General features: G+C 36.8%; 1 protein-coding gene across 2 annotated transcripts in view; it reads left to right on the forward strand.

Annotated features, from left to right (window-relative positions):
- Window positions 1-25,051, forward strand: part of PPP1R1C (protein phosphatase 1 regulatory inhibitor subunit 1C) — a 113,079-nt gene extending 88,028 nt beyond the window's left edge. For both annotated transcript variants that reach the window (XM_054723216.1, XM_008138497.3), the window contains exon 5: window positions 24,963-25,051. In XM_054723216.1, coding sequence (XP_054579191.1) covers window positions 24,963-25,051 — 89 coding nt within the window. The remainder of the gene's footprint in view (window positions 1-24,962) is intronic.
- Window positions 25,052-26,350: the final 1,299 nt, after the last annotated feature.

Here is a 26,350-nt window from a genome sequence, read left to right on the forward strand (position 1 = left end):
ATGTTTTCATGTGTTTGGCCTAGAAAACACAGTTGTAAAGTTACTCTGAAGGACAAAGGAATCAGGCTTCCTGAGGTTCTGCTTGACCTGGTAAGAAAGCCTTAGTCATTGAGAGACTGAATCTGAGCACAGGGGCCATTCTGTCACTACACTTGTTTCCGGCTCTCTTTATTGGCCTTGTACCTGAGTCCTAGAAGAATATGGCCTAGAAGAATATGGGCTAGAATATATGCTGACCCTGCTAGCATTAGAAAAAATATGAGAGACTGAGGTACATGAAAGAGAAACAAAGAGATTGAAAGAGCTGTTTCAGTAAAGGCACTATTGGACAATTGAAGGTCTTTTTTTTTTTTAAATCTTTATTGTTGAGAGTGTTACAGATGTCCCCCCCTTTTTTTTTTACCTCTATTGCTCCTCCAACTGGTTCCCACCCCAACCCAGGCCTTCACCACCCTATCGTCCATAGGGTGCATATAAGTTATTTGGTTAATCTCTTTCCACACCCCTTCACACCCCTCACACATACACACACACACACACACACAGCCCCTTCCTTCTGAGATTGGTCAGTCAGTCCCATATTTTCATGCCTCTGGTTCTATTTTATTCATCGGTTTATTTTGTTCATTAGATTCCTTGTTCTTTTATTTTGATTTTTAGATTCAATTGTTGAAAGATATGTATTTATTACCATTTTATTGTTCATATTTTTTCTCTCCCCCCGCCCCCTTCTTCTAAGCAATATTACTGGGGGTGGGGGAGGCACTCTAGTCAATTGCAACATGAAAGGAAAAGGGACGTTCTTTCCTACTTTGCCCCAGACAATCCTCTGCCTTGGTGTCAGGAGGACCTTAGTTGATAACATTTTATGAAGCAAAAATGTACCTGATGGGAAGCTGCTCCACTGAGTGGAGTCTGGTGACACCCAGTGGGAGACCACGGTACCTGGTAGGACAGAATCAATGCCCTTAGGTGTGAACACGGTTGGTTACATCCTTACACCCAGAAAAGTCCTGAGCGTCTTGGGGCAGGACCAGGGCAGAGTGGATTTTGAAAGAGGCCTTACGTAGGTTCAAGAGTCAAAGAGATTTGAAGCATGTATTATGCTTTTAAGATCCCATTAGTTTCTCCTGTTGCTCAAGTCTAGGAAAAAGAAAAATTAAAATTTCATATTTCCAATTGTTTACAGGTTTTTGGCTAGAGTCTTCTAATCTATAGAGTTGAATAACTAGATTAAAATTTAATTTTCCTTATTAAAGATAAAAATTTAATTTTCCTTATCCATTTTATTTTGCAAGTTTTCTCTAACACACACTTATCTCCATGCACATAAACACACGTATCTCTATACAATAAAAGTAAAATATTTTGAATATTTGTCCTTCATTGTAGGAAATGGGTAGTTACAAAAAAATTGTTTTCTAAAATGCCCATCAGTAACTTATATAGCTTTACCCTCCGGCCCCCAAAGGAATATAAACAAGAATGTGGGTGCCAAACATGATACTTCTAAGAGATAATTGAATTCTGGTTCAATTCACTTTAGATAAAATGGGAAATATCTTGTATCTTATTGCCGTTAGCTTCTCACACTAAAAACGACTCCTACAGAATTTGCTGCGTGGAATGCTTTTGCTGCCCAAGGCAACTGTCTGCTCTCTCTGACAGAATCAACTTCGGTTATATTTGTTGAAGTTCAAATATTTGGTTTTCCTTCAATGAATAAACTACACTGCAACAGGCCACAAGGAAAACTGTTTTAAAATAGAAAAGAGACAGAAAAGAAAGCTGGTCACATAACATGCATGTTTGGTCTACTTTGCCCTCCAGTATATGTTAGTGTTTTGATCAAATGAAAGTACATTGATAAATACATAAAAATAAACTCAAAAGAATCATAGAATAAAAAAAAAAAGGATTGATGGTATAAAATAAACTACAAGACCATGTGGATAGAAATATATTTACAAAATATCTCTAAGACACAAATGAAAAGTTAAGAATTTACCCCCCAAAAAAGTGAGAAAGAAGACTATAGAAATGAATAAAAATATTTTGAAAACTAAAACATCATTGAGAAATAACTGGCTGACTGGAAAAAAAATGGCAGACAAACTGATATCATTATATCAAGAGCTCTCATAAATCAAGCGGAAATTGCTTTTTAAAAAGTCACTTTTTAAAAAATGAATTAAAGGTGTGAACATTTATAGAAAACATTAGTATTCCTGAACAGACAAAAAAGCTAAGTGTCTTTTATAATTGAAGAAATAAAAATAAAACAACCTATACATTTACAATTCTTTTTAAAAGATAACATTCAAATGTTGGGAGATATGAGAAAATAAACATTCATACATTGTCATTGGAATATAAATTGGTACCACTTTAGCAAGGAACAGAAAAATGTTCAAACCTCTTATTACAGAACTAGAGGCCCGGTGCATGAAATTCGTGCACAGGGTGGGGGGGAGGGGTGTCTCTCAGCCCAACCTGCACCTTCTCCAATCTGGGACCCCTTGGGGGATGTCTGACTGCCTGTTTAGGCCCAATCCATGGGGCCTAAACAGGCAGTCAGACATCCCTTTCACAATCTAGGACTGCTGGTTCCCAACTACTCGCCTGCCTGCCTTCCTGATTGCTCCTAACTGCTCTGCCTGCCAGCCTGATCACCCCCTAACCACTCCCCTGCCAGCCCGATCGATGCCTAACTGCCAATATCTCTCATGAACATAGATGCCAAAATCCTCAACAAAATTCTAGCAAATCGGCTCCAGCAGTACATCAGAAAGATCATACACCATGACCAAGTAGGATTTATCCCAGGAATGCAAGGATGGTACAATATCCGCAAATCAATAAATGTGATACATCACATAAACAAACTGAGAGATAAAAATCACATAGTCATATCAATAGATGCAGAAAAAGCATTTGACAAAATCCAACACCCTTTCTTGATAAAAACTCTCAACAAGGTGGGAATAGAAGGATCATACCTCAACATAATAAAAGCTATATATGATAAACCCACAGCAAACATCATACTCAATGGGCAAAAACTAAATCCATTTCCCCTAAGAACAGGAACAAGACAGGGATGCCCACTCTCACCACTCCTGTTTGACATAGTACTGGAAGTATTAGCTATCGCAATTAGGCAAGAAGAAGAAATAAGAGGCATCCAAATTGGAAAAGAAGAAGTGAAGCTGTCCTTATTTGCAGATGACATGATATTGTACATAAAAAACCCAAAAGATTCCATAAAACAACTAATAGACTTAATAAATGAATTCGGCAATGTAGCGGGATACACAATTAACGCCAAGAAATCTATGGCTTTTCTATACACCAATAATGAACTTACAGAAAGAGAGACTAAAGAAGCAATCCCATTTACCATCGCACCAAAAAAATTAAGATACCTAGGAATAAACTTAACTAAGGAGGTAAAAGACCTATATGCAGAAAACTACAGGACACTGAAAAAAGAGATAGAGGAAGATGTAAACAGATGGAAGAACATACCATGTTCATGGATTGGTAGAATCAACATCATTAAAATGTCCATACTACCCAAAGCAATCTACAGATTCAATGCACTCCCCATCAAAATACCAACAGCATATTTCACAGACCTAGAAAGAACTCTCCAAAAATTCATCTGGAATAAAAAAAGACCCCGAATAGCCACAGCAATCCTGAGAAAGAAGAATAAAGTAGGTGGGATCTCAATACCAGATTTCAAGCTGTATTACAAAGCCACTGTTCTCAAAACAGCCTGGTACTGGCACAAGAACAGACATATTGATCAATGGAACAGAATAGAGACCCCAGATATCGACCCAAACCACTATGCCCAATTAATATTTGACAAAGGAGGCATGAACATACAATGGAGTCAAGACAGTCTCTTCAATAAATGGTGTTGGGAAAATTGGACAGATACATGCAAAAAAATGAAACTAGATCACCAACTTACACCATACACAAAAATAAACTCAAAATGGATACAGGACTTAAACATAAGACGGGAAACCATAAAAATACTAGAGGAATCCACAGGCAACAAAATCTCAGACATATGCCAAAAGAACTTCTTCACTGACACTGCCCCTAGGGCAATGGAAGCTAAAGAGAAAATTAACAAATGGGACTACATCAAAATAAAAAGCTTTTTTACAGTAAAAGAAACAATCAACAAAACAACAAGAAAGCCCACTGCATGGGAGAACATATTTGCAAATGCTATCACTGATAAAGGTTTAATCTCCAACATCTACAGGCAGCTTATGCAACTTAATAAAAGGAAGATAAATGATCCAATAAAAAAATGGGCAACAGACCTAAATAGAATCTTTTCAAAAGAAGACAGAAGGAAGGCCAAGAGACACATGAAAACATGTTCAAAGTCACTTATTATCCGAGAGATGCAAATCAAAACAACAATGAGGTACCATCTCACACCTGTCAGAATGGCTATCATCAACAAATCAACAAACGACAAGTGTTGGCGAGGATGCGGAGAAAAAGGAACCCTCGTGCACTGCTGGTGGGAATGCAGACTGGTGCAGCCACTGTGGAGAACAGTATGGAGTTTCCTCAAAAAACTGAAAATGGAACTCCCATTTGACCCAGTAATCCCACTCCTGGGAATATATCCGAAGAAACTAGAAACACCAATCAGAAAGGATATATGCACCACTATGTTCATAGCAGCACAATTTACAATAGCTAAGATTTGGAAACAGCCTAGGTGCCCATCAGCAGATGACTGGATCAGAAAACTGTGGTACATCTACACAATGGAATACTATGCTGCCATAAAAAAGAAGGAATTCTCATCATTTGCAGCAACCTGGATGGAATTGGAGAACATAATGCTAAGTGAAATAAGCCAGTCAATGAAAGAAAAATACCACATGATCTCACTCATTTATGGATAGTAAAGAACATTATAAAGTGATGAACAAAAGGATAGATACAGAGACAGTAAAGCATCAAACAGACTTTCAAATTACAGGGGAAAAGTTAGGGAGAGGTGGGGGAGTTATGAAATCAAACGAAGGACTTGTATGCATCCATATAAGCATAAACAATGGATGCAAAACTCTGGGGGGTGAGGGCATGAATGGGTGTGGGGTGGGGGAGGGTAATGGAAAGATATGTACACATATAATACCTCAATAAAAATAAATAAATAATAAAAAAAATAAAAACGCCAAAAAAAAAAAAAAAGAATGCAAGCACACCTTGTAACAATTCCCCATTTCCTACTTGGGGACTTGACCTTTAGTAGATTCTGACCACCAGGATTTATACTATTAAAAACAGATACTTCCCACATGTTTTGGGGATTCTTCCTATAGAAATTTCCTAATCCACAATTAAGTTTCAAGAGACTTCTAAACTGTCACTAAACTGGAAACCATAGTTTGATGACGTTTGAAGGAGGGTTGTTGATACTCATACATAGTAACCCCATAAGTAGTATTTATCTGCCTGCTTCGTCATGAAGTTCATGGGTAAAATCAAGGTGATGGGGACATCAAGTGAGGCTCTAATCACAGATCTATGGGATTTCCTCTGACTAGGCTGTGACTGACAATTAGGCCAAGGCTGACTGAGGGTTTGGCAGTTTTATCACTCTATTCCTCTTGTCCTGCAAACTTGTGTGGATATTTCAACTACATTGATTATATTTTTGTCTCTTCGTCTTAGTAATGTGTTCTTTTCTTAGCTCTACGTGTTTAGTTTAATATAATCAAGACTAAGACAACAAATTTGCTAATAGAGTTGCTACTAGCAAGCATGCTATAAACATGCTATATTGAAAGGACCTAGATCTCAGGGCACTTGTAATAAAATGAGACAATTTTAAATGCTGGAGAAAAGAATAAGCAGTTAGGCTTTCTTCTATCTGGACAACCAGGTCAAACCAGTTCTGTGCAGAAACATCATTTATGTCTCAGTCTTGTAAACTAAATTCTGTGATTACAGTGAAAATCCTGCTCTGAACAAGAGTTTTGTTTTTTTCAAAGTATGTCCAGCTGGAGCCAGACAACTCTGAAACAGATCCCAGCTGTTTAGATTATTTCGACCCAAGAACAACTAAACTCTTCCACGAAAAGGGCTATCAGTAGCAACTTCGGGTTCGAAGTGTTAGGTAGATAGAAAGCCAAATCCTTAAAGACCACTCCCACTCAGCAGCAGCTTGGAAGGGTAGTAAGAGGAAGAGATTAATTCTTACTTGTGGTTTTAACTGGCCCAACTACCACAAGTCTCTTGGTATCTTAAATTGTTCCAAGCATAAGCATGAGCATTTGCTAGATATGCATGTTTCCAAGTTGGAAAAGCTAGCCTTTTTCCAGGAAATTTAAAATTTTGCCAGATTTGAGATAAATGTTTCATGTATCATAATTTTTTATGGATTGTGTATTTTGTCTCACATTCAGCTTTTTTGCCTTTTTATAAATGCAAGCAGGTATAGAAATTTCTGTATACAAAGTCTGATTTTCATTACACAGCATAAAGCACGTATTATTTAAAGCACACACAAGTATTCAGAGAATAACATGTTCCTTTGACAATAGCCATCACTATATTGCTGTGTAATTTGGTAGTAATTCTGTCTTAGCCATCACACACTTTCCTACTACTAAAATGAATAATAGTACATATCAATCTCTGAAAATTAGATTGAATAATTTCTATTCTAGGTAAATAATCTCCTGAGTTTTTTGTGTGGCCAGAATTATCTTCTAATAGCAAAAATATTTTTAAACAATTTATATTTATTTAATATAAATTAATAAATATAAAATTAGTATGAATTATACTGCCATTTGCACACACACTTATCGTATATTCTCTCAATACGCACATATTTATAAATTATACATTTGAATGTGTTTTTGTTTGAACACCTGACCAACAGCAAATTCTTTCAAGCATAAATATTTAGTCTCTCAAGAAGAAATGTATTTATTTTCTTTTAGTATATGTGCTATTTGTTTCATTTGGACATTCTTGTCTATGGAAACTAACAAGCCTATCCAATAAAATAATTTGTATAAAGATATATGCTAATTCTGATTGGGTAGCAGTTTGGAACCATAGCCAAAATTCATTTTGCCACCTGATGTTATGTCACATTACTAAAAGGCAATTCTCTTGAACTATAAAGCTGTGTTTGTGCATGTGTGTGAGATGAAGCTATGTAGTTGAATATACCTTCTTAAAGTAAGGCTGCAGAGAGTTCATTGGTGAAGGATGTTTTTTCAACCTTAAACAAGTGATAAATTATGTGACATTTGCTATTTATAGCAGATAAAAACAAGACAAGAATTTCTTTTTGCTCTAACCTCTGATAACTAGATAAACTCAGTTTCTTTAAATGCTGTATTAATATTTAAACTGGATCTTATTTGAAAAGATAGTCTAGGACCGTGGTCGGCAAACTGCAGCTCGCGAGCCACATGCGGCTCTTTGGCCCCTTGAGTGTGGCTCTTCCACAAAATACCACGGCCTGGGTGAGTCTATTTTGAAGAAGTGGCATTAGAAGAAGTTTAGGTTTAAAAAATTTGGCTCTCAAAAGAAATTTCAATCGTTGTACTGTTGATATTTGGCTCTGTTGACTAATGAGTTTGCCGACCACTGGTCTAGGATGAAAAGATGAAAACACCCCAAGTGTACTCTTCCAGACATGACAATATAATCTTAATTTCTCTAAGAATAAAATTAGGCAATATGCCAGATTTTGAAAGTCAAATTCTTTTAGATGGTAACCAGTAAGTTTCCCATAACATGTAAAGTTGCAAACTAAATATTTAATACTCAAATTCACTATTCATATGCGCACTGTGTTCACAGTTATATGAGAATATAAACTATTATTGAAAAAAAAAACTTTAAAATTTGAAAATAATAGTAGGCAGTCTGTTTCCAAGGGCAGATTAAAGTTTTACCTTCCTTTCCCAGAAACAAATACTCAAAGCAGTTAACCATAATCAGGCTTAAAAGAGAATAAATGCGTGTGTAGTTTGGGATATGTTGAGTTTATGGTGCCTGTATTCATGAAGAGCTTTTTTCTAATCTTAAGTAATAAATGACCCTGGGGGATACTTATATTTAAGAAGGCAGTAAAAGCAGAAAAGTAGAACACAAAGGAGATAGAGGAAACTAATAAATATAGTAGGGGAACCCCAGTAGACTTGTATCTCAGAAGGCAAGAGAAGTTGAATCCTAAAGAAAGAGTGAACTGGGTCCTAGTTAATAATGGCAAAGGCTGAGAAATGATGAAATAATAAAGCTTAATAAAAGCCCGTTGGGTTAAGTCAATCAAAGGTCATCTACAAACAGTTTTGGTAAAGAGATGGAGTGCAAGCCATATCGGAGTTGGTGGTTGAGTAAAAAGGAGGTGAGAAAGTGGACCAGCAGCGTAGATAGCACCTTTCTTAAAAGATGAGGCAGAGCAAGAATATGCATGGTTAAAGTAGGTTTTTGTTTGCTTGCTTGTTTTTAGGATAGAAGATGCATGAATTTATGTTATAAACTAAGGGAAGAAGGCAGTAGAGAGAGGATAGAATGAAGTTCTAGAGAGAGGGCAGAGGCAGAGCCCAAAAGAGACTGGAATTGGGGATGTATGTAGAAATCCTTTCAAGATCATCAGCCTTCCAAATCCCCCTTACCTGCTCTCTATTTTTTTCTCTATAGCATTGACTACTTTCTATGATACTAAATAATTTCATGTATTTATTACATTTATCACTTGTCTTCTCCACTTCCCCACCCTTCATCTCTTCTGTGATCTTTCTGTTTCCTACCATTCCTTCTTATCCTTTAAATGCAAGAGTCCTCCCAGCGTTTTATAAAGTTCACAGGGGCAGAGGTCTTTATCTTTTATTCATTCATATGTTTCAAGTACCTAGAACACGGCGGGTACTCAATAAATACTTGTTGAATGAACAAATATTGGAATGTAGGACAAAAAATGGATTCGCTTGAAACATTTAATTTTTTACTACATGCAAAGTGAAATAATAACCTGCAACTTATAAGAAAGGTAGATGGAAGAGAGATTTCATATATGCTGAAAGTTAAACATTCACTATGTAGATCAGAGGTTATTCATGGAAGCCATGAACCCTGTTTCAGTACATCATTTGTTTATCCCATATAATAATTCTTCTTTATTATTAGCTGTCATCATTTACACATAGATTTAATGCAAAGGTTCAGATGTATGGCTTGTCTTGGAAAGCAAGGAGATGGGCAACACTTGACTCACATCTCTGCAGGACAACAATTGCCTGGGTCTGATTTGAGGTTGACCCCTTACCACCTCCCCCAAGCACATAGGCTCACAAGATGAAGCACGTGATCTTCATTTGCCAAAGTCCTCACCAGTCATTATAGTAGCCATACTCTTAGGTCTATTGTCAATTGCCATTTATTATTGAACTTGAGCTTTTGGTGTTTTTTTTATAGTACGGCTGTCTTACCCACTTCTTTACCTGAATGACCTCTTTAGTCAGATGTGATTGCAATCTGTGATATTGATAGTATTAGACTAACAAATAATTTGTGTCCAGTTGGGTTTTCTGATGTCCTTAGAAACACAGGCCTATCTCATTTTATTGAGCTTCATTTCATTATGCTTCACAGATGTTAAATTTTTTACGAATTGAAGGCAAGCTCCTCCACCAGGAAAAGAATTATGACTCTCTTTATTGCAATACACACTTTATTGCAGTGGCCTGGAACCGAACCCACCATATCTTTGAGGTTTGTCTGTCGCTTCAACTCCTCAGCATGGCTAATCAGGCCGTATAGAACCTGTCTGCTCCTATCCTCTGACCTGCCTTCACAACTCTCCACTGGGCTTTAAATGTACTCCTATTTTCAGTCTTCAATGCCCTCTTCCTTTTTCTTAAGTATGTCAAGCTCCCACCAGCCTCTATGCCTTTATATAGGGTGTCCCGTAAAAATATATATATTCACTTTGAATAATCATAAAGGCAGTGTCTATTAAAATACATTTCATTTTCAAAATTGAGCTATCAGCTGTTAAAATGTGTATACATTTTTGGGGACACCGTCTATTTTCAGTTTCCTTTACTACAATTTCTTTCTTTTAGATTATCACCATGGCTGGCTCTTAATTTTGCCACATATGCAAACATTTATTAAAAAGCAAAGCCATACAAGATGTTCTGAAATCTCAGTGCATTTTAGCCCTCTGTCCTTTCAAGTTCTCTAACTGAGCCCTTCCATTTAAGGCTTACCCAAGGCAAAGGAGACAATTTCCTAGTGGCCGAATTAATTGAAACTCTTAGTAAGAATCTGGTGACAAAGACTGCACACAGAACAAAATGGAATCACAAGACTATGTTCCACTTTGAAGAGTATATGCTATTCTGTTATCAGGTCTCAAAGCCCTCTACATGCAAGTGCAAGGTTAGTCTTTCAGTGTATCTAGCCAATAGACATATCTTGAACACCACTCATTTTCCTGAAGAAAAATTATTTCTAGCACATCATATGCTAATTAATAAACTTTCTGATATTGATTGGAGTTAAAAATGGTGTTCCTCTGATGTAGATTTTCTATTAGAATCCTTGAAATGCTAACAAACTATCTCTGGGGTATTAGCCTTATTAGTGTACTTGAAATATTAATCAACCATCCCTTAGAAGTAGATAAACTTAACACACGTCTATACACATGTACTCACACATATCATATTCTCTTTTCTGATGTGTTTTAAAGTAAATCATAGGGAAACATAACAATTAGGGAATCACTCATACATAGGATAAATGACTAAGAATCCTGTCAGCACTGTGTACCGCCCCCCTTTCCCCCCCCCCCCAATACCAATTTTGAGTGAATTGGCATGAGACTAAAATGTTAGTTTGCTACTGGGACAAAGAATGCCTGGTTCAACCCTTTACTCTTTCCATGGTTCAGATGGAATTTGAAGAAATTGTTTCTGACACCTCCCACTGTAACTTGAAATGTATTTGGTCACAGAAACAAAGCAGTCTTGATTTGGCTTGAAATGGAGCTCTTGGTTTTGCATTTCTGGATCTTTATGGGTTAAATAGGTATTGTAAGCTTCCCTCAACAATTATTATAAAACACAAATTAGGTCCCATCCCTTTTCTCTTCCTGTTCTTCCAGAAAAATTCATTTCATACATGTGTAAGTAACAACGTAGAATTTACTGAATTTCACAAGATAAACTGAGGAGAGGGTTTCACGTCAAATATTCCATCGTCAACTCTTCAGTTTCTCATGAGACATACTCTTCTTTCATGTCTCTTCTTCCTCACACGGGATCAAACAGATGTCCTCTCTTCCTCTTCCCTTCCTTCAGAAGCTCCCCAGCTACTGCTGATCCCATTCACTTCCTAAAGCACAAGTTTTTCTCCCCTTTTACATGCATAATAACCTTACCATTTACTCTGAATCCAAGCATAGGCCCTAAAGCCCCAGCATTCACTATGCATGAGTTTATCAAACCAGCAAATGTAGATCTTTTCCTCTGGAGGATTTGTATGTCAACAGCCTGGAAAAATAAAACTAAATTTCCCACATTGTTACATTTGTTCTTCTAGAAAAATAGATTGAGTTCCCAAAACCTTACAAATATATTTTTGAAACACAACCCCTCCTTCATTTAGAGAGTTTTTGAGTAATGGAAATAGGAAAACATGCTCATTAATTTTGGATTTTTGTCACGTATGATGGATGAGGCTTCTTATGATGACACACGAGGGTAAACTCAAAATAAATTAAAGATTTAGATGTTTTCTTCCCAGAAAGAAAACATAGGCTGTAAAATCTCAGACATTTTTTGTAGCAATATTTTTTTCTGATATAGTTCCTTGGGCAAACCACAGTGAGATATCACTTCACACCTGTCATCAATAAATAAACAAGTGCTGGCGAGGATGTGGAGAGAAGGGAACCCTCATGCACTGTTGGTGGGAATGCAGATTTGTGCAGCCACTGTGGAAAGCAGTATGGAGTTACCTCAAAAAGTTAAAAATGAACTGTCTTATGATCCCATTGATTCTACTTCTGCAAATATATCTGAAGAAACCCAAAACACTACTTTGAAAGAATATATGCACACCTATGTTCATTGCAGCATTATTTATAATGGCCAAGATTTAGAAGCAGCCCCTATTAGTAGTTGAGTGGCTAAAAAAAATTTGTGGTACATTTACACAATGGAATACTCCTCTGCCATAAAAAAAAAAAAGAGAAGGAAATCTTACCTGAAGAGCATTATGCTAAGTGAAATATACCAAAGAAATACAAATACCATATGATTTCAATTACATGTGGAATCCAATGAACAAAATAAACTAACAAACTATAAACTGACTCATAGATCCAGAGAACAGACTGGCAGCTGTCAGAGGGGAGGGTTTTGGGGAACAGAGTGAAGAAGGTGAAGGGATTAAGCAAAGCAAAACAAAATGAAAGAACTTTTAGACACAGACAACAGTATAGTGATTACCAGAGGGAAAGGATGTGAGGGGAGGTAGAAGAAGGTAAAGGGGGGATAAATAGAGATGGAAAGAGACTTGACTTGGGATGCTGAAAACACAATACAATATGCAGATGCTGTAGTATAGAATTGTACACTAGAAACCTATACAATTTTATTAACCAATGTCACCCCAATAAATTCAATTTAAAAATAAATTAAATTTTCAAGGAACCTAAAAAGTAAGTAAAATACAGTACATTCAAACAAGAATATTCTACAAAACTATTAATATATATTTATTTATAAATTTTCTTAATGATTCCCCATATTATATCAAGAAGAAAATTTTGTGATATAATATTAAATGGAGAAAGTAAGAAAGATATTGTATTTTGATCTAACATGATAAAAATGTATGGAATAAAAGCTGAGGGGAAATGGTAAAATGTTAATAGCATTTTTCACTAAATAGAGAGATCATGGATGATCTATTGTCCACTTTGTACTTTACTGGGTTTCCAACAAAGGTCACATACTACTTTTATATAATAAGTAATAAAGTATTCTTGCATAAGCACAAAATAAATTTCTGGATTTTTGTCAAATATAATGGATGTGGCTTTTTATTATGGTATCTGGTCTATAACAAAAAGGTACAAGCTGTACTGTCTCAGCACACACTAATCTACAGTTATTTGTGTACAGAGAGTATTATCCTAAGAATAAATATCTAAAAATAATTGGAAATCATAATAAGCTCCCTAAAATAACTTTGTTGGGAAAAAATACACATGAAAAATTCAATTCTAGCAACCGACTCTTCAACAGATGTAATGTGTCTCTACATTCTTTTGGTGATCATAATTTCTAGGGAAAAAAATCAGGACAAAGGTCATTTGTAATGCTGCAATGACATTGGTGCAGGAAGTAGTTTTGGAGATGTTGGAATTCCTAGGACATTTTCATAATTTATGAGGAAAGCATTTCAGAATATTTGAAATTACTATTTGCCTTATTTCTAAGTAGAATCAGTCCTACTAATAGGCAGAGAATAGGGACCTATCTAAATATTATGATGTAAGGAACGGTGCAAAGTCCTAATTTCCTGAAACATCTCCACCTAGGGTGGTCTTTCTTGATACCTGGATTAAAATTGCCATTACTTAAACCTTTCTTTGGAGATGTGATAAAGAAATGTATATTCCTCAGGAAAAAGATGTTAAAACGTTCACCCTATTATATTGCAAGGCATGAAGGAGGATCCTTAATAAGGAATAGTCTGTGACTAGAAGAATGACATCTTGGCCTTAAGGGAATGAGAAACTAAATTCCATAGTGGGAGAAGAACCAGATTGGAATTCAGGAACTTGGAGTCCTGGTGCTGTTTTTGATATTGACTTAGCAAGGCTTCTTGGGCGACTCATTTCCTTATTGTGAAATGTGGACTGTGGATCATAGAAGTAACCCTTCTGACTTTGCAGTGTTATGCTAAGGATAGAATGACATGCATTCTTTTCTTTGAAAAATCGAAAAGTGCTATAAAAATATAAGGTATTATTATTATTAGACAGGATGATAGAATCAAGATCAGGAAAATAAAATGGATGGTAGAGGGAGCCTCATTTCAGGTTAGCTAGTGATAACTATAAATATCGATAGTATAGAATGAAGATGCAAAGGAAGGAAAGAGGACCAGGCTTCTAAACAGTCCTGCACTCTAAGATGGATTGGATGCCCCATGGGGCAGTTGGGATAAGTTATGCTTAAACTGAACTTCACTTTTACCTAGAATTGCCTGTTATGATAAATTGAGTGGGAATATATATGAACAAAAACCATTATGGCATCAAGAATATAGATTCTGTTTACTTGCATTTTCTGGGCCAAATTGCAATAATGATAAGGTTGAAACACGAGCTAATTTATTAGAGGGTTTTAAAAAGTACTTTTGCTATATTTTCTTAGAGTCTTTAGTGTCACTATCTGGTTATGTCATCTCCATAATTGTTGAAGTAAATATTTAACCTGAGAAAACTGACAAATTATAAACCTAGGTTGAGACACTTCTGGGTAAAACACTTCTTTTAGAATCACTCAAATTCCTTTATGGTTATTTTAAAATCCACATGATGAGAACTAACCATAAATGCTCAGGGTTCTGTAATAATAAAATTACTGCCTCGGGACCAAGGAGAGCATGAAATGAGTGGTGGTAATTTTGACCTCTGGTCTGCTAGTTTATGATACTTAGCCTTCAAAAGATGCCTTGCCTATAGGGAGACAATTAATGATTTTGTGAAAAAACTGTCCTAAATTTTCTCTATTATTTTAATTTCAGTAATGAGTCTAAGGTTTAGAAGTAACTTGAAAGATACTCCTGAGACACAATGAAAAATTTCCCACCTTTGTCTGGTCAGCTCAGCATAAGTTTCATTCAAAGCTGGAGATATGGACAACAAACAACAAAAAGAAGAAAAAGAAAAATCAATAACCCCAGCTGTCTTTCATTTCCTTTCTGTCTCCCATCCCAAAAGGAGATTCCAGGAAAGATATAAGACAGAGAGAAAAAACTATTCAGGACATTTTGGGTTTCCCATGTCAAAAACCATACCTAATTAGCTTAGGCAAAGGGAAATCTATTGAAAGTTTACTTGGTTACTTCATGTTATTAAGGGAAATTAAACTGCTAGAACAGCAGTGAGCCTCAGAAAAAAAAAAAAAAGAAACAAATGAGGCTGCCATCTCTTCTATTTCATTCATTTTGCCTGTCAAATTGATCCTCACCGCAGTCCCCTGCAGACCAACTCTCTCCTTAAGTAGCAGACATGGTCAAGAGCAAACAACTTTAATATTCTGTACTATCTATAATTTAAAAACTCTCTCATGATGACTTGGTTTCTGACAGCAAGATCATGGGGAAAGGATTAGGACTGGCGTAGCATGTCAGGTGTGCCTGGCCTTGTTATCCCATGTTCAGAGTGTGGAGAGAGTGGTTCCTGGAAGAAGGTGAGTGGGAGAATAGTCTTTCAACCCAACAAGGGGAAGGTAGAGAGTATTGCCCAAAGACTAAACAAGAAATACTCATAAAAAAACAAATCAGGAATCAGGAAGGCCTGGAGATAATGTTACTTGTTGAGAAATTAACAAACATTCATGAGAACCTTATATCTTTTATTTCTGGCCCTTTCTAATTATAATCTGGCAGCACTGTTGGTGAATCTCCAGAACGCACAGCCTCCAATTATAAAAATGGATTGTCTTATGAAAATTGACTTGTAAGGAATTTGGATCTGTGAATATACAGAATCAATACCATTAGTGGTATTTTTTTCCAGGCCAGTTTATAGAAGTAGAATCCACACTATGCCCAAATGGAGGAAATTTGTTGCTCGTAGACCTGCCCTGACAGAAATGATGAAAGAAGTTCTTTAGATAGAAGAAAAATTGTAAAGATCAGAAACTTGGATCTACCTAAAGAAAGGAAGAGCATCATTAAAGGAATAAGTAAAGTTAAAATTAAAATTTTAACTTTTCTTATTATTTTTTAAAGAATAGTTTTTTAATTGGAAAGTGCTAGTCCTGTGAGTTGATAGCTATATCCAGCCTCAAATCTTTAGTGGACTGGATATGGATGAGGAAAGAATACTTGAACTTAAAGATATAACAATAGAACCCTAACCGGTTTGGCTCAGTGGATAGAGCGTCGGTCTTCGGACTCAAGGGTCCCAGGTTCGATTCCGGTCAAGGGCATGTAACCTTGGTTGCGGGCACATACTCAGTAGGGAGTGTGCAGGAGGCAGCTGATCAATGTTTCTCTCTCACTGATATTTCTAGCTCTCTATCCCTCTCCCTTCCTCTCTGTAAAAAAATCAATAAAATATATTTTAAAAAAGATATAACAATAGAAACTCCCAAAACAGAAAAGCAAAGAATTAAAATACAAAACAGTATATGCAAGAATTGTGGGAACCTGTGCCTCTGGACTATGACCTTCACTAGTGCGTCTCAGCCTCCCTCCCCCCATTAGGTGACACATTATACCCAAGGGGAGTGGAATTGGCATTGCCTTCCCTCAGGTCGGTTAGTCTCTGATAAAACCTCCAAAGGTTAGGCTGTGATAAAATATTTCCTCTGGAGAGAGACCTCGTAAAGAAGAACAGATTTCTCCGTTTTTGAAAATGCCCACTGTTCCCCTTTCCTGTCAGAAGCATGAGATTTTTCTTTGACTTTTATTGCAAGAAATTAGTAGAACTCCCAGAGGTAAAAATTTTACAAAAGTGTGAGGTCCCCTCCTGGCCCCCCACTTCTCACCCCACTCAGAGTTTTTAATCTCTCAGCCTGTTCACACTGAGCCTCCAGCCATTCATCAATCACACCTTGGGTTTTTCTATGCTGGTACTGGTTCCTACATAAGCTTCTGCTCCAGTAACTTTTGTTCCTCTGTATTCACATGTCTGTCTCTCCATATTTTGGCAGATTGTGGCAGTGATTTGCCCTGTGACCTTACTTCTCGAACAGATCTAAGAATTGTTTGTGTTTGTTTTTTTATTCCAGTTTGTAAAGCTTTTTTACTTGTTAAAACAGAGTGGTGACTTCTAAGTTCCTTACATCCAAGACACAGAGTGATTCTTTGTAAATATAAATCTGATTGTGTTGTTCCTCTATTAAAAAAAATAAAAAACAAACAACAACAACAAAAACACACCTACCAGTGGCTCCCTGCAATAACAGCCAAACTCTTATAATGTCCCATAAGTTCCTACTCCCTGGGCAGGCTCCTCCTCCTCCCTGCCTGCTTTCATCTCGCTAAGCTTACCTTCTTCTCCTCTCCTTCATTCACGTCATTTCTGACACTCCAGGCTCACTGCTACTCTTTGACCATGGCAGGCATGCTCCGAACTTAAAGCCTTTGCAATTCTTGTTCCAGCTGCTTGGGATGGTCTTTTCCCAGATATATCTATGAGCTATCAGTAAGTCTAGTCAGGGTCTATTCTTGCCAGCAGGCTCTGCTGTTGCTAGAAGATTTCTCCGTGAACTTAGAATCAAAACTGGATCACTTGGTTATGTGACTGGGCATATACTGGCAACAGCCTATGGTACCCTGTAGGTACCTTGGCTTCCATCAGAAAGTACCCTGCCTGGAAGACAGCCTTCAAACATACTAACACAGGACATCATCCTGTGGACACAGTTAAGAAACACAGACAGCATTTACTTTAGTGGCTATAAATGCAACTCCCCTTTCATTATTTCATTTTTAGTGCTTTTAAGGCTAACCACTGACTTTTGCTGATTGATGCCTTCTTTATTTTAGACATGCTATTGTGTCCAATCAATGGCAGTCAAGTCTCACAGGCTAGGGAGCCATTCTGTCTCTTTCTAAAGTGAAATTGCCCAACACCGTTTAGCTCCATTATGTGTAGGCTTAAAATTTTAACTCTACTTCTGAGTCCATGGGGAATGCATTAGCTAAGAAGAAAAAGAGGGTATGAGAGGCACTTGACTGTAGAGGGCAAAAGAGGCACTCAGTCCATCAAAGTGACTCTCATCCTAGGTCGAGTAGCAGGATCCTCGCAAAATTTATATAAATTCTTGCCTGGCCCCAACCTCAGACTTACTGATAAAGACATGAGCACTTTACATTTTGATAAGTGAGACTAGATTGCTCTCCAAAGATTTACTTGAACCCACACTTTTAACAATAGTATATAAGTGTACCTCCTCAGTATTTACTGCCAAATCTTTCACTAAGGCTTTTGGGCACTGGCGTTAGTAAAATATACGATAGATAAACATATACATAAAATATATAATACTTATGGACATCAAATAAACATGCTGTCCCTATTCTTATATATTACGAAGAGAGAAGCATATTACACATAGACTCACCTATAGAAAAATGCTTCCCTGCGTGTTTATTTACAGTTTGTCTTAACTGACCATAAGAGAACAGAGATTAACTGTGCTATGTATATGTAGTTTACTTCAAATAAAGTAGAAAGAGATTGATTTAAGGTGAGTTCAGAAAATATGTGTTTGGCTTTGGAATGATATCAATGTCCCTTGATGTCTGTGATCCTTGGTGTGTTAATGTATAGCTATTCATTATAAATCAATGACAAGAAGATTAAATAAACTACATGTGAAAGCATTTTGGGAAAAGTAAAGCACATTTTTAATCTGAGAGATGATGGGCTTTACTGAGGAGTTTTGCCATACCATATTAGAGGTTAAATATATTTCTCAAGTTTACCTAGCATGGTTATTTTGATAAAATTTGAAGTGTCAAAACACAAGGAACTATTAGAAAACTTTTTTCTAAGGCCACTGGAATCACTCTTTTGTATATGGCAGGCTTTCAGAAAACTAACGTGTTTTGCAAATAGCTTTCTCATGTAGAAATCAGATTTGCTCTTTCCTTTACTCTAGCCAGTGCACTGCTCAAGAAATGGCTGTTCAAATTATATTCTGAGTTGGAGACCTTCTTTACCACATCAGAACTTTACAAATGCATTGTTTGTTCTACTGGTTCATAACATCTCTTCAATGAATTAACTTCACTGATGCCACACCATCATCCCATGACCTACTTCACCATCCGATGTGTAGTTGTGTCTCTCTCATGCTCAACACACAGTGGGGAGGGGTGTGCTTTTTTTATATTAACTCATATTGCTTGATAGCTACTATGTCTCGTCTCCCAGACAAATCATGATATCATTTCTGTGCCGCCCAGATCTAGTCCCAGATCTGAGCACAGACGAGAAAGGCTGCTTCTTTCTAGTAACCTGAACATTATTTGTAACTGGGTTCTATGCTGGAAACATTCCCACAAGGTAAAATTTTGTATTTCCTGAATTCTATTCAAAACGATGACTACAGCAAAGACTGAAACATTACATCTAATCTATCAGCCATGTAATGTCCTTTGAAAGAGCTTGATAATAAGAAGGGTCTCATGATCCTGTGAATCAAATTTCCCTTCTGGTTTTAACTTCAAAAAAGATCAATGACAGTGGAAGATTGAGTCCTGGTGACTCAGATGAACAGCCCCCAATAGGAATTAAAGACTCTAGTTTGTGTCCCAACTCAGCCAATGATTGCTCTGTGAATTTAAGCAAGTCATTTTGCTATCTGAATTTTTTTCCTTCATCTTTAAATTGCAGGGATTAGACTAGGATTCATATTCACAATTTTAAAACTATGCACCTTTTTTTCTAAAAAGGCACAAATACAACTATAAATATAATTCCAAGCGGGGTCAGAGGCTCTCTATAATCCACCCACAGGTTCATTAGAGGGCTTTCAGAGGATTTCTAAGATCTAAAGTATGTGGTTTTAAAAAATGAATCCATTTACATGTGCTACTCCCAATGTGAATTAGTTTTAAAATATAGAGATTTGGGCCAGTTATGTCTTTTGATGTTATAATTACTTTTTGCAACTTTTGCTATTATAATTACGTTTTATAAGTTAGAGTACTCACAGCAGAGCTCATTTTTCAGTTAAAAATAAGATCTCCTTTGTGTATTAATAACATCTCAGGGTCAGTGTAGTTGCTAGTCTCCACCCTGCTACTCAATGCAGGGTTCCTTCTATAACTTGCCTCAGAGATCAAAATGTAGCTTTGACCTGAACACACACACTGGTGGGGAGCTCACATGTTTATTGCTAGGCAAACATCAAGAGTTTAGGGATTTTTTTCTTTATATTGGGCTGTAATCGGCCCTCACCACATAAATTTCAGCCATTGACCCTATTTCTGCTCCCAGGAGCTACATAAATAAATTGTATTTTTCCAGTCTTTTAGGAATTCAGTGGCAGCTTCTTTTGTCCTCTCTTAATTCTCTCTCTGTTAAACATTCTAGTTTCATATTTAATTCTTCTAGAAAAGCGATTTCATAAGATTACTTTTATTTTTTTCTTTATTGATTAAAGTATTATATATGTGTCCTTATCGCCCCATTGTCCCCCCCGCCCCCACTCCATAAGATTACTTTTAATCCCAATTATCTCCTTCAATGAAACTCTTAAAATTCAGAGTCAAGGATTAGGCAGCATGGCTCAGCCCGTGTGGTACAATGGTCAAGCATCAGACTATGAACCAGGAGGTTGACAGTTTGATTCTGGGTCAGAGTACATGCCTGGGTTGCGGGCTTGATCCCCAGTGGGAGACGTGCAGGAGGCAGCCTACTGATGATGTTCCTCTCTCATTTATGTTTCTATCTCTCTGTTTCCCTTCCTTTCTCTCTCTTAAAAAAAAAATCAATGATGCCGAAACCGGTTTGGCTCAGTGGATAGAGCGTCAGCCTTCGGACTCAAGGGTCCCAAGTTCGATTCCGGTCAAGGGCATGTACCTTGGTTGCGGGCACATGTAGTGAGGTCAGTCTGTAGGGGGTGTGCAAGAGGCAGCTGATCGATGTTTCTCTCTCATTGATGTTTCTAGCTCTCTATCCCTCTCTCTTCCTCTCTGTGAAAAATCAATAAAATATATATTTTTTAAAAATCAATGAAAACATAGTTTTAAAAAAGGAGTTAGGCAGCATGATCCAGAAAATTTCTGACCAACACATGATTAGAGAGTGGTTCCCTCTCTTAAACCGCTGACTCTGCTGTTAGGAATGCCACCAACACCTCCAAGAGCTCTGTTCCTAGAAACAGGTGACTCTACCGGGTCGTTGTGAAACTGTGGTCACCTGGAACCCCTAGCCATAATCAATCTAGGTTGCCCTCATTCTCTATATTTTCGATTGAAAATAATCTTTCTAAAAACAAAACTCCCTGTTGACCTCTACCATAATTGCTTAGGCCATCTCTCCAGCAATTAAAACCTTTTGGAATACTGCTTGCATTGTCATTCATTATGTCATCTTATCTCCCAAGTTTTGTGCCATCTACAAATGTAATAAACCTGACTTTCCTCCTCCAAATTTATTGGTAATCATATTGGCCTGTGGTTTGCCAAGTACAAGCCTCCTTCTATGGATTCATTATTCATAATTCTTCACTCAGACACTTCTTCACTACCTCATCCAACTCACATTTAACCTCCTGATCTACAGGGTGGAGAAGAGCATGAGTATTATGTTCTGTTTGGAGGCAATGCTTATTTCTTTAACTTTTACTTTCTTTCCTCAAACTCTATTGTATTCATTCCTTCATGTATTCACACAGCATATCCCACTCTTACAGGTGGTCCCCTTTTCCATGTGTGCATTTTGCTATGGAGAAAAGAACCTACATTGTGTTTTTTGGGGAGTCCTTTGACTTTGGCCCAGTGCAGGGCTGGCCGAGCCTGTGCTGTCTCCAGGAGCCCTTTGCCCATGCTGAGAGTCAGCCCCTGTGCGGGTGAGGTGTTTTCCTACATGAGCATTAGCACTTGGCAGAGGAGGAGGCTGAGAATCTCATCAACACCCAAACCAAGTTTTTCCCTCCGCCTCCATAATTACTCAAATATCAATTGTGGGCTTAGAGAAAATTTAAAAACAAAGTATATGTGTGTTTGGAGATGGGAAGAGGGTGGTGGAGAGAAAGATTTATTAGTCCTCACAGATTTTACACTTTAATCTCAGCATTATTGTACCTATAACCAAATAAATATTGCTGATAGGAAGAAAAGATTCAAAACACAAATTTACCAACAATCCATTATCTAATGGAAATATGCCATTAGTATAAACTGCTTTGGGAGCCAAAACATGTGTGGTTTTACAGAAATGTTCTACAGAACATCTCTGTGATGTCACCAACTCTTGCCTCATCAAAACCTTTTACCTAGAAACAGTTAGTGTCACACTCAACTAAAGCTAAGAAAGGCCCTTCCAAGGTTTGCCCAAGTGAGTGGTTTTACTTTTAAAAAGGCTTACTTATATAACTTTGTGACCATTAATATTGTAAAATGAATTAAGTATGGATCAGGGTAAGCAAGGAGACCTATACTCATGTATAGAAAATTAATTAACAGTTGATTAGTGGTTTAGTAAGTTGGGTACTTTGGTTACTAATTTTTAAAAAATGCTTAACCCCCTAAGATAGACAAATCAATGTTGACATTAAGTTATAAACCCTAATTTAAAGAAAATTATATTAAACACAGCTTTATTACTCTGTACCTAGTCACCTTGCAGATGAAAGGGATGAGCTTGGAGGCAAACCCAGAGAGGTCCAGACAAGTTCAGCTCAGGAGCGAGAGTGGCAGACAGCTGAATGATGACTGGGCTTTAATATTTTAGAGGCAATCCCGAGATCATCTGAGCCAGGTTAATAGGTACTGTAACCTTGTTAAGTCCTAGAGGATGTTAGGAAAATCTAGGTCAGTGTCCAAAAAGCTAAAGGTGAAAATAAGTTGGAGTCTCCTGAGAGTGGAATTTTATGCCTCAGTCAGTTAGTCAGCCAGTTGTCCTACACTGAGGGACTCTGATGTGTCAGACCTTCTCTTATAACTATATTACCCTTAGAATCCTGAACAAATTTTATCTTCTTAGAGTCTAAATTTCACCATCCAGGTATTTATCTTATGGGGTTGTAGTGAGGTCAGTGACTCAGGTATGTAAGACTCTAGCAGTGATTAATTGGATGCTTTTTAAACTCTCTTCCCTTCTCCTTAGCATTTAGACTTCTGTTTTTTTACCCATGTAATTTGCAATAATATGAAAAAAGTTCCATTTGTTAATAACAAACGTCTCTCTAAAGTCTTGGGTCAACAGGAATTGTGAGTGATCTGTGTTTGCAGATCAAATTAAAGTATTTAAATATTATTACAACTGATCAAATATTTTTGCAAGATAATCCACCAAGCCCAAGGATGTCATTCTTTGCCAAAGAGCACTCTGCAGTACATGAAAACCCACACTCTCCCCCCCAGGTTTTTTGTTTCATAGCCAGCATGAGCGGCAACTTCCTTTCATTTATCAGTTCTAACTGGTGTGTTTTTCAGTAGTACTTATAAAAACCTCATAAACCAACTTTCTAAAATAAAAAATTTGTATAAAATGTCCCATATGCACAGAGTGTCAGCTAGCATAAAGATACTTTTGTAGATTGATATGGCTGTAGTAGTTGTCTTCTGATTTATATTCCAACTTGGAATTAATTTTGAAAAAAATCCGAATATACATTAGTGTGGAATGGCCAAAAACATATACCAAATTGTTTGTTACTTCATTAATCCTATCAACCATTCATGCGATAAATATTAATGAGCACCTACTATTTGCCAGGCACTGAGTCTAGGACCCCAATGTGAATCTACATAATCCTGACATCAAAAAGTTTCTTCTAATGAGAAAGATAGATAAACAACTTCAGTTCTATTGGGTGATTGGTACAAGAGCAAGTGATCCAAGAGCAGTGGGGAAATATGAGAAAGATCTAGGTCATTCTACGTGGGAATTAGGGAGCCTTCCCAGAGGCAAGCTGAGACCAGAAGGATGAGTGGGAGGTTACCAGGTGGGTGAGTAGGAAGAAGCCACTTGTCAGAGAACAGAACAAGAAACGCATGGATGCTTGATGGAACCTGGTCTGATCAGGGAATAGGGAAGAGTAGGTTGTATTGTTAAAGAGTAAATTACTGTGAAAGGCGAGAGCAGGAAGGGCTGGTGAGAAATGAGGCCAAATTGGTAGGGAGAAGCCAGATCATGTAAGCCTGTACAGCAGGCAAAGGTATGCCAATGTTTTTTTCTCTCTGTAGGAGGTAGGGGAAGTTACTGAAGAATTTTGAGTACAGAGGTTTCGTAATTATATGTATGTTCCTATTCCCAATAACAATATTAGGATTCTTTTGTTGTTTACACGTTACAATGAAATGGCAAACAGCAGACACTTTGTTCCTAGGGGTTTCAGTGGTTCTCATTGTAATAGAGTCCAGAGATGCCAAAAGAAATATTTGAACTAAAATGATGTATCAGGATTACAATAAGAGCCTGTGAGCAGATTTTTCGGTTTACAGGTTTTTAACAGGCTGTGATGCAACTCTTAATGGAGAAGGTAAATTATAAAAGATTGGCCACCTCTCATGGAAATTTGGCTGCGTATGTTTTTATTCCTTGGCGAATTAAAAGGTTTGCATAGAATTAGATTGTTGAGATTCCAGGAGAAAATACATATACCCCAGCAAACACTTCCCACTCATTTTCTTTATCTCTAGCAGCAAAACTGTGTCTGTCAGGACACATTTCATTTAAATTAATTTGTATCAAAAAGATAGATACAGAGGCAGTAAAGCATCAAACAGTCTGTCAAATTACAGCAGGAAGGTTAGGGAGAGGTGGGGAAGATAAGAGACCAACCAAAGGACTTGTATGCATGCATATAAACATAACCAATGAACGCAAAACTCTGGGGGGTGAGGGCATACATGGGAGTGGGGTGGGGGGGGCAATGGTAAGATATGTACACATATAATACCTTAATAAAAAAATTGGAAAAAAAATAAATTAATTTGTATCATTTCAGGGGTTAAACACCTGAAAGGCCAGAGTGAATCAGCATTCCCTGAAGAAGAGGAAGGTGTCAACGAAAGAGAAAAGCAATGGGACCATTAATTACGGGTCTGCAGCAAGAGGGCATCTTGGGAGTAGGAACTATTAACTTTTCTGAATAACCCGTGGACGCTACTGCTTGACTTCCAGAAGCATTCTCCATCTGTGCTCTCCACACTCATCCCGTAGTAGTGCACCTCCTCGGAAGCCCTCCTTGATTGAACTTGAGAACTAAGTACAGATTGTTCCATATCACTTACAAGTAAAGAACAAGCACTTATTTTACAGGGGTTTTTCTTTTTCATGACATTGACATTTGCAAACATGGGAGTCTTCTAACTTTAATACTGCTGAGCTTAGTTGCTGATGTCCTACTGACATAGTTTGCCTTCTAAGGTCAAATGTAAATAGCAGCAATTTAAGAGTAAAAAGTAAATATTAAATACATTTAGACATAAATGTGTGTCTGGGTTTAACTTATAGAGGAATATTTCATGAATATCAATATTTAATATGTTTGTTAACTTTTAAGTTGATCTGTACATAATATTTATTTCAAAATGATGAAGAAATGCCAGGTTTCTTGATTCAAAAATACCACAATATATTCATTTTTAGTTATTAAAAAAGAAAAATGCTAAATCTAAAATAAAATATGCAAAATCTGCCCTGCAATGTTTTTTTATTATTATTTGAAAATATTCCCTGCTGCATTTTAATTAATCATTAGCATTCTATAAATCTTCTATTATCATAAATAAGAAATTCCATTAGTTCATGCCTGAAGTCATTGATTAATTCAACAACTATTTTTTTTAACCAGTTCATCACTAGTAAGGCACTTTGCTGAGGGTTATGAAAATAAAGGAAAATAATTTCTTTCCTATAAAACTGGCAGAGAAAATAAAACAGTAGAATAAATCAAGGTTTTCTAAGACAGTATTATTCATTAAATATGGCTTTTAATAATTCAAAGTTATGGCCTCCTGAACAATGTTAATTATTTATGGCATTTCAATGTAAAAATTTAGTGACCATGGAGGAATGGCAAGCTTCGTTCCCACATTGATGATATTAGTGAGGTTCAAATGTTTCATGGATAAAAAATAATGAAAAGATTTCTCAAAAGTCAGTAAAAAGAGAAATTAGAACAGAAAGAAAAAAATCAAATGTGACCTCCATTGTGGGATATTAATACCAAGATTCAAAGATGTAAAACTATATTTTTAAAATTTTGAATGTGATACTTATAATATAGAGATTGAGAGAAAATGTGTGAATTTATAAGATGATATAATTGAAATGATCATTTTCCTTAGTATATGTTCTACAAGAAAATAAATGCAAAACACACTGATAAGT

The sequence above is a fragment of the Eptesicus fuscus genome, chromosome 11 (assembly GCF_027574615.1).
Source record: "Eptesicus fuscus isolate TK198812 chromosome 11, DD_ASM_mEF_20220401, whole genome shotgun sequence".
NCBI classification, from domain to species: Eukaryota; Metazoa; Chordata; class Mammalia; order Chiroptera; family Vespertilionidae; genus Eptesicus; species Eptesicus fuscus.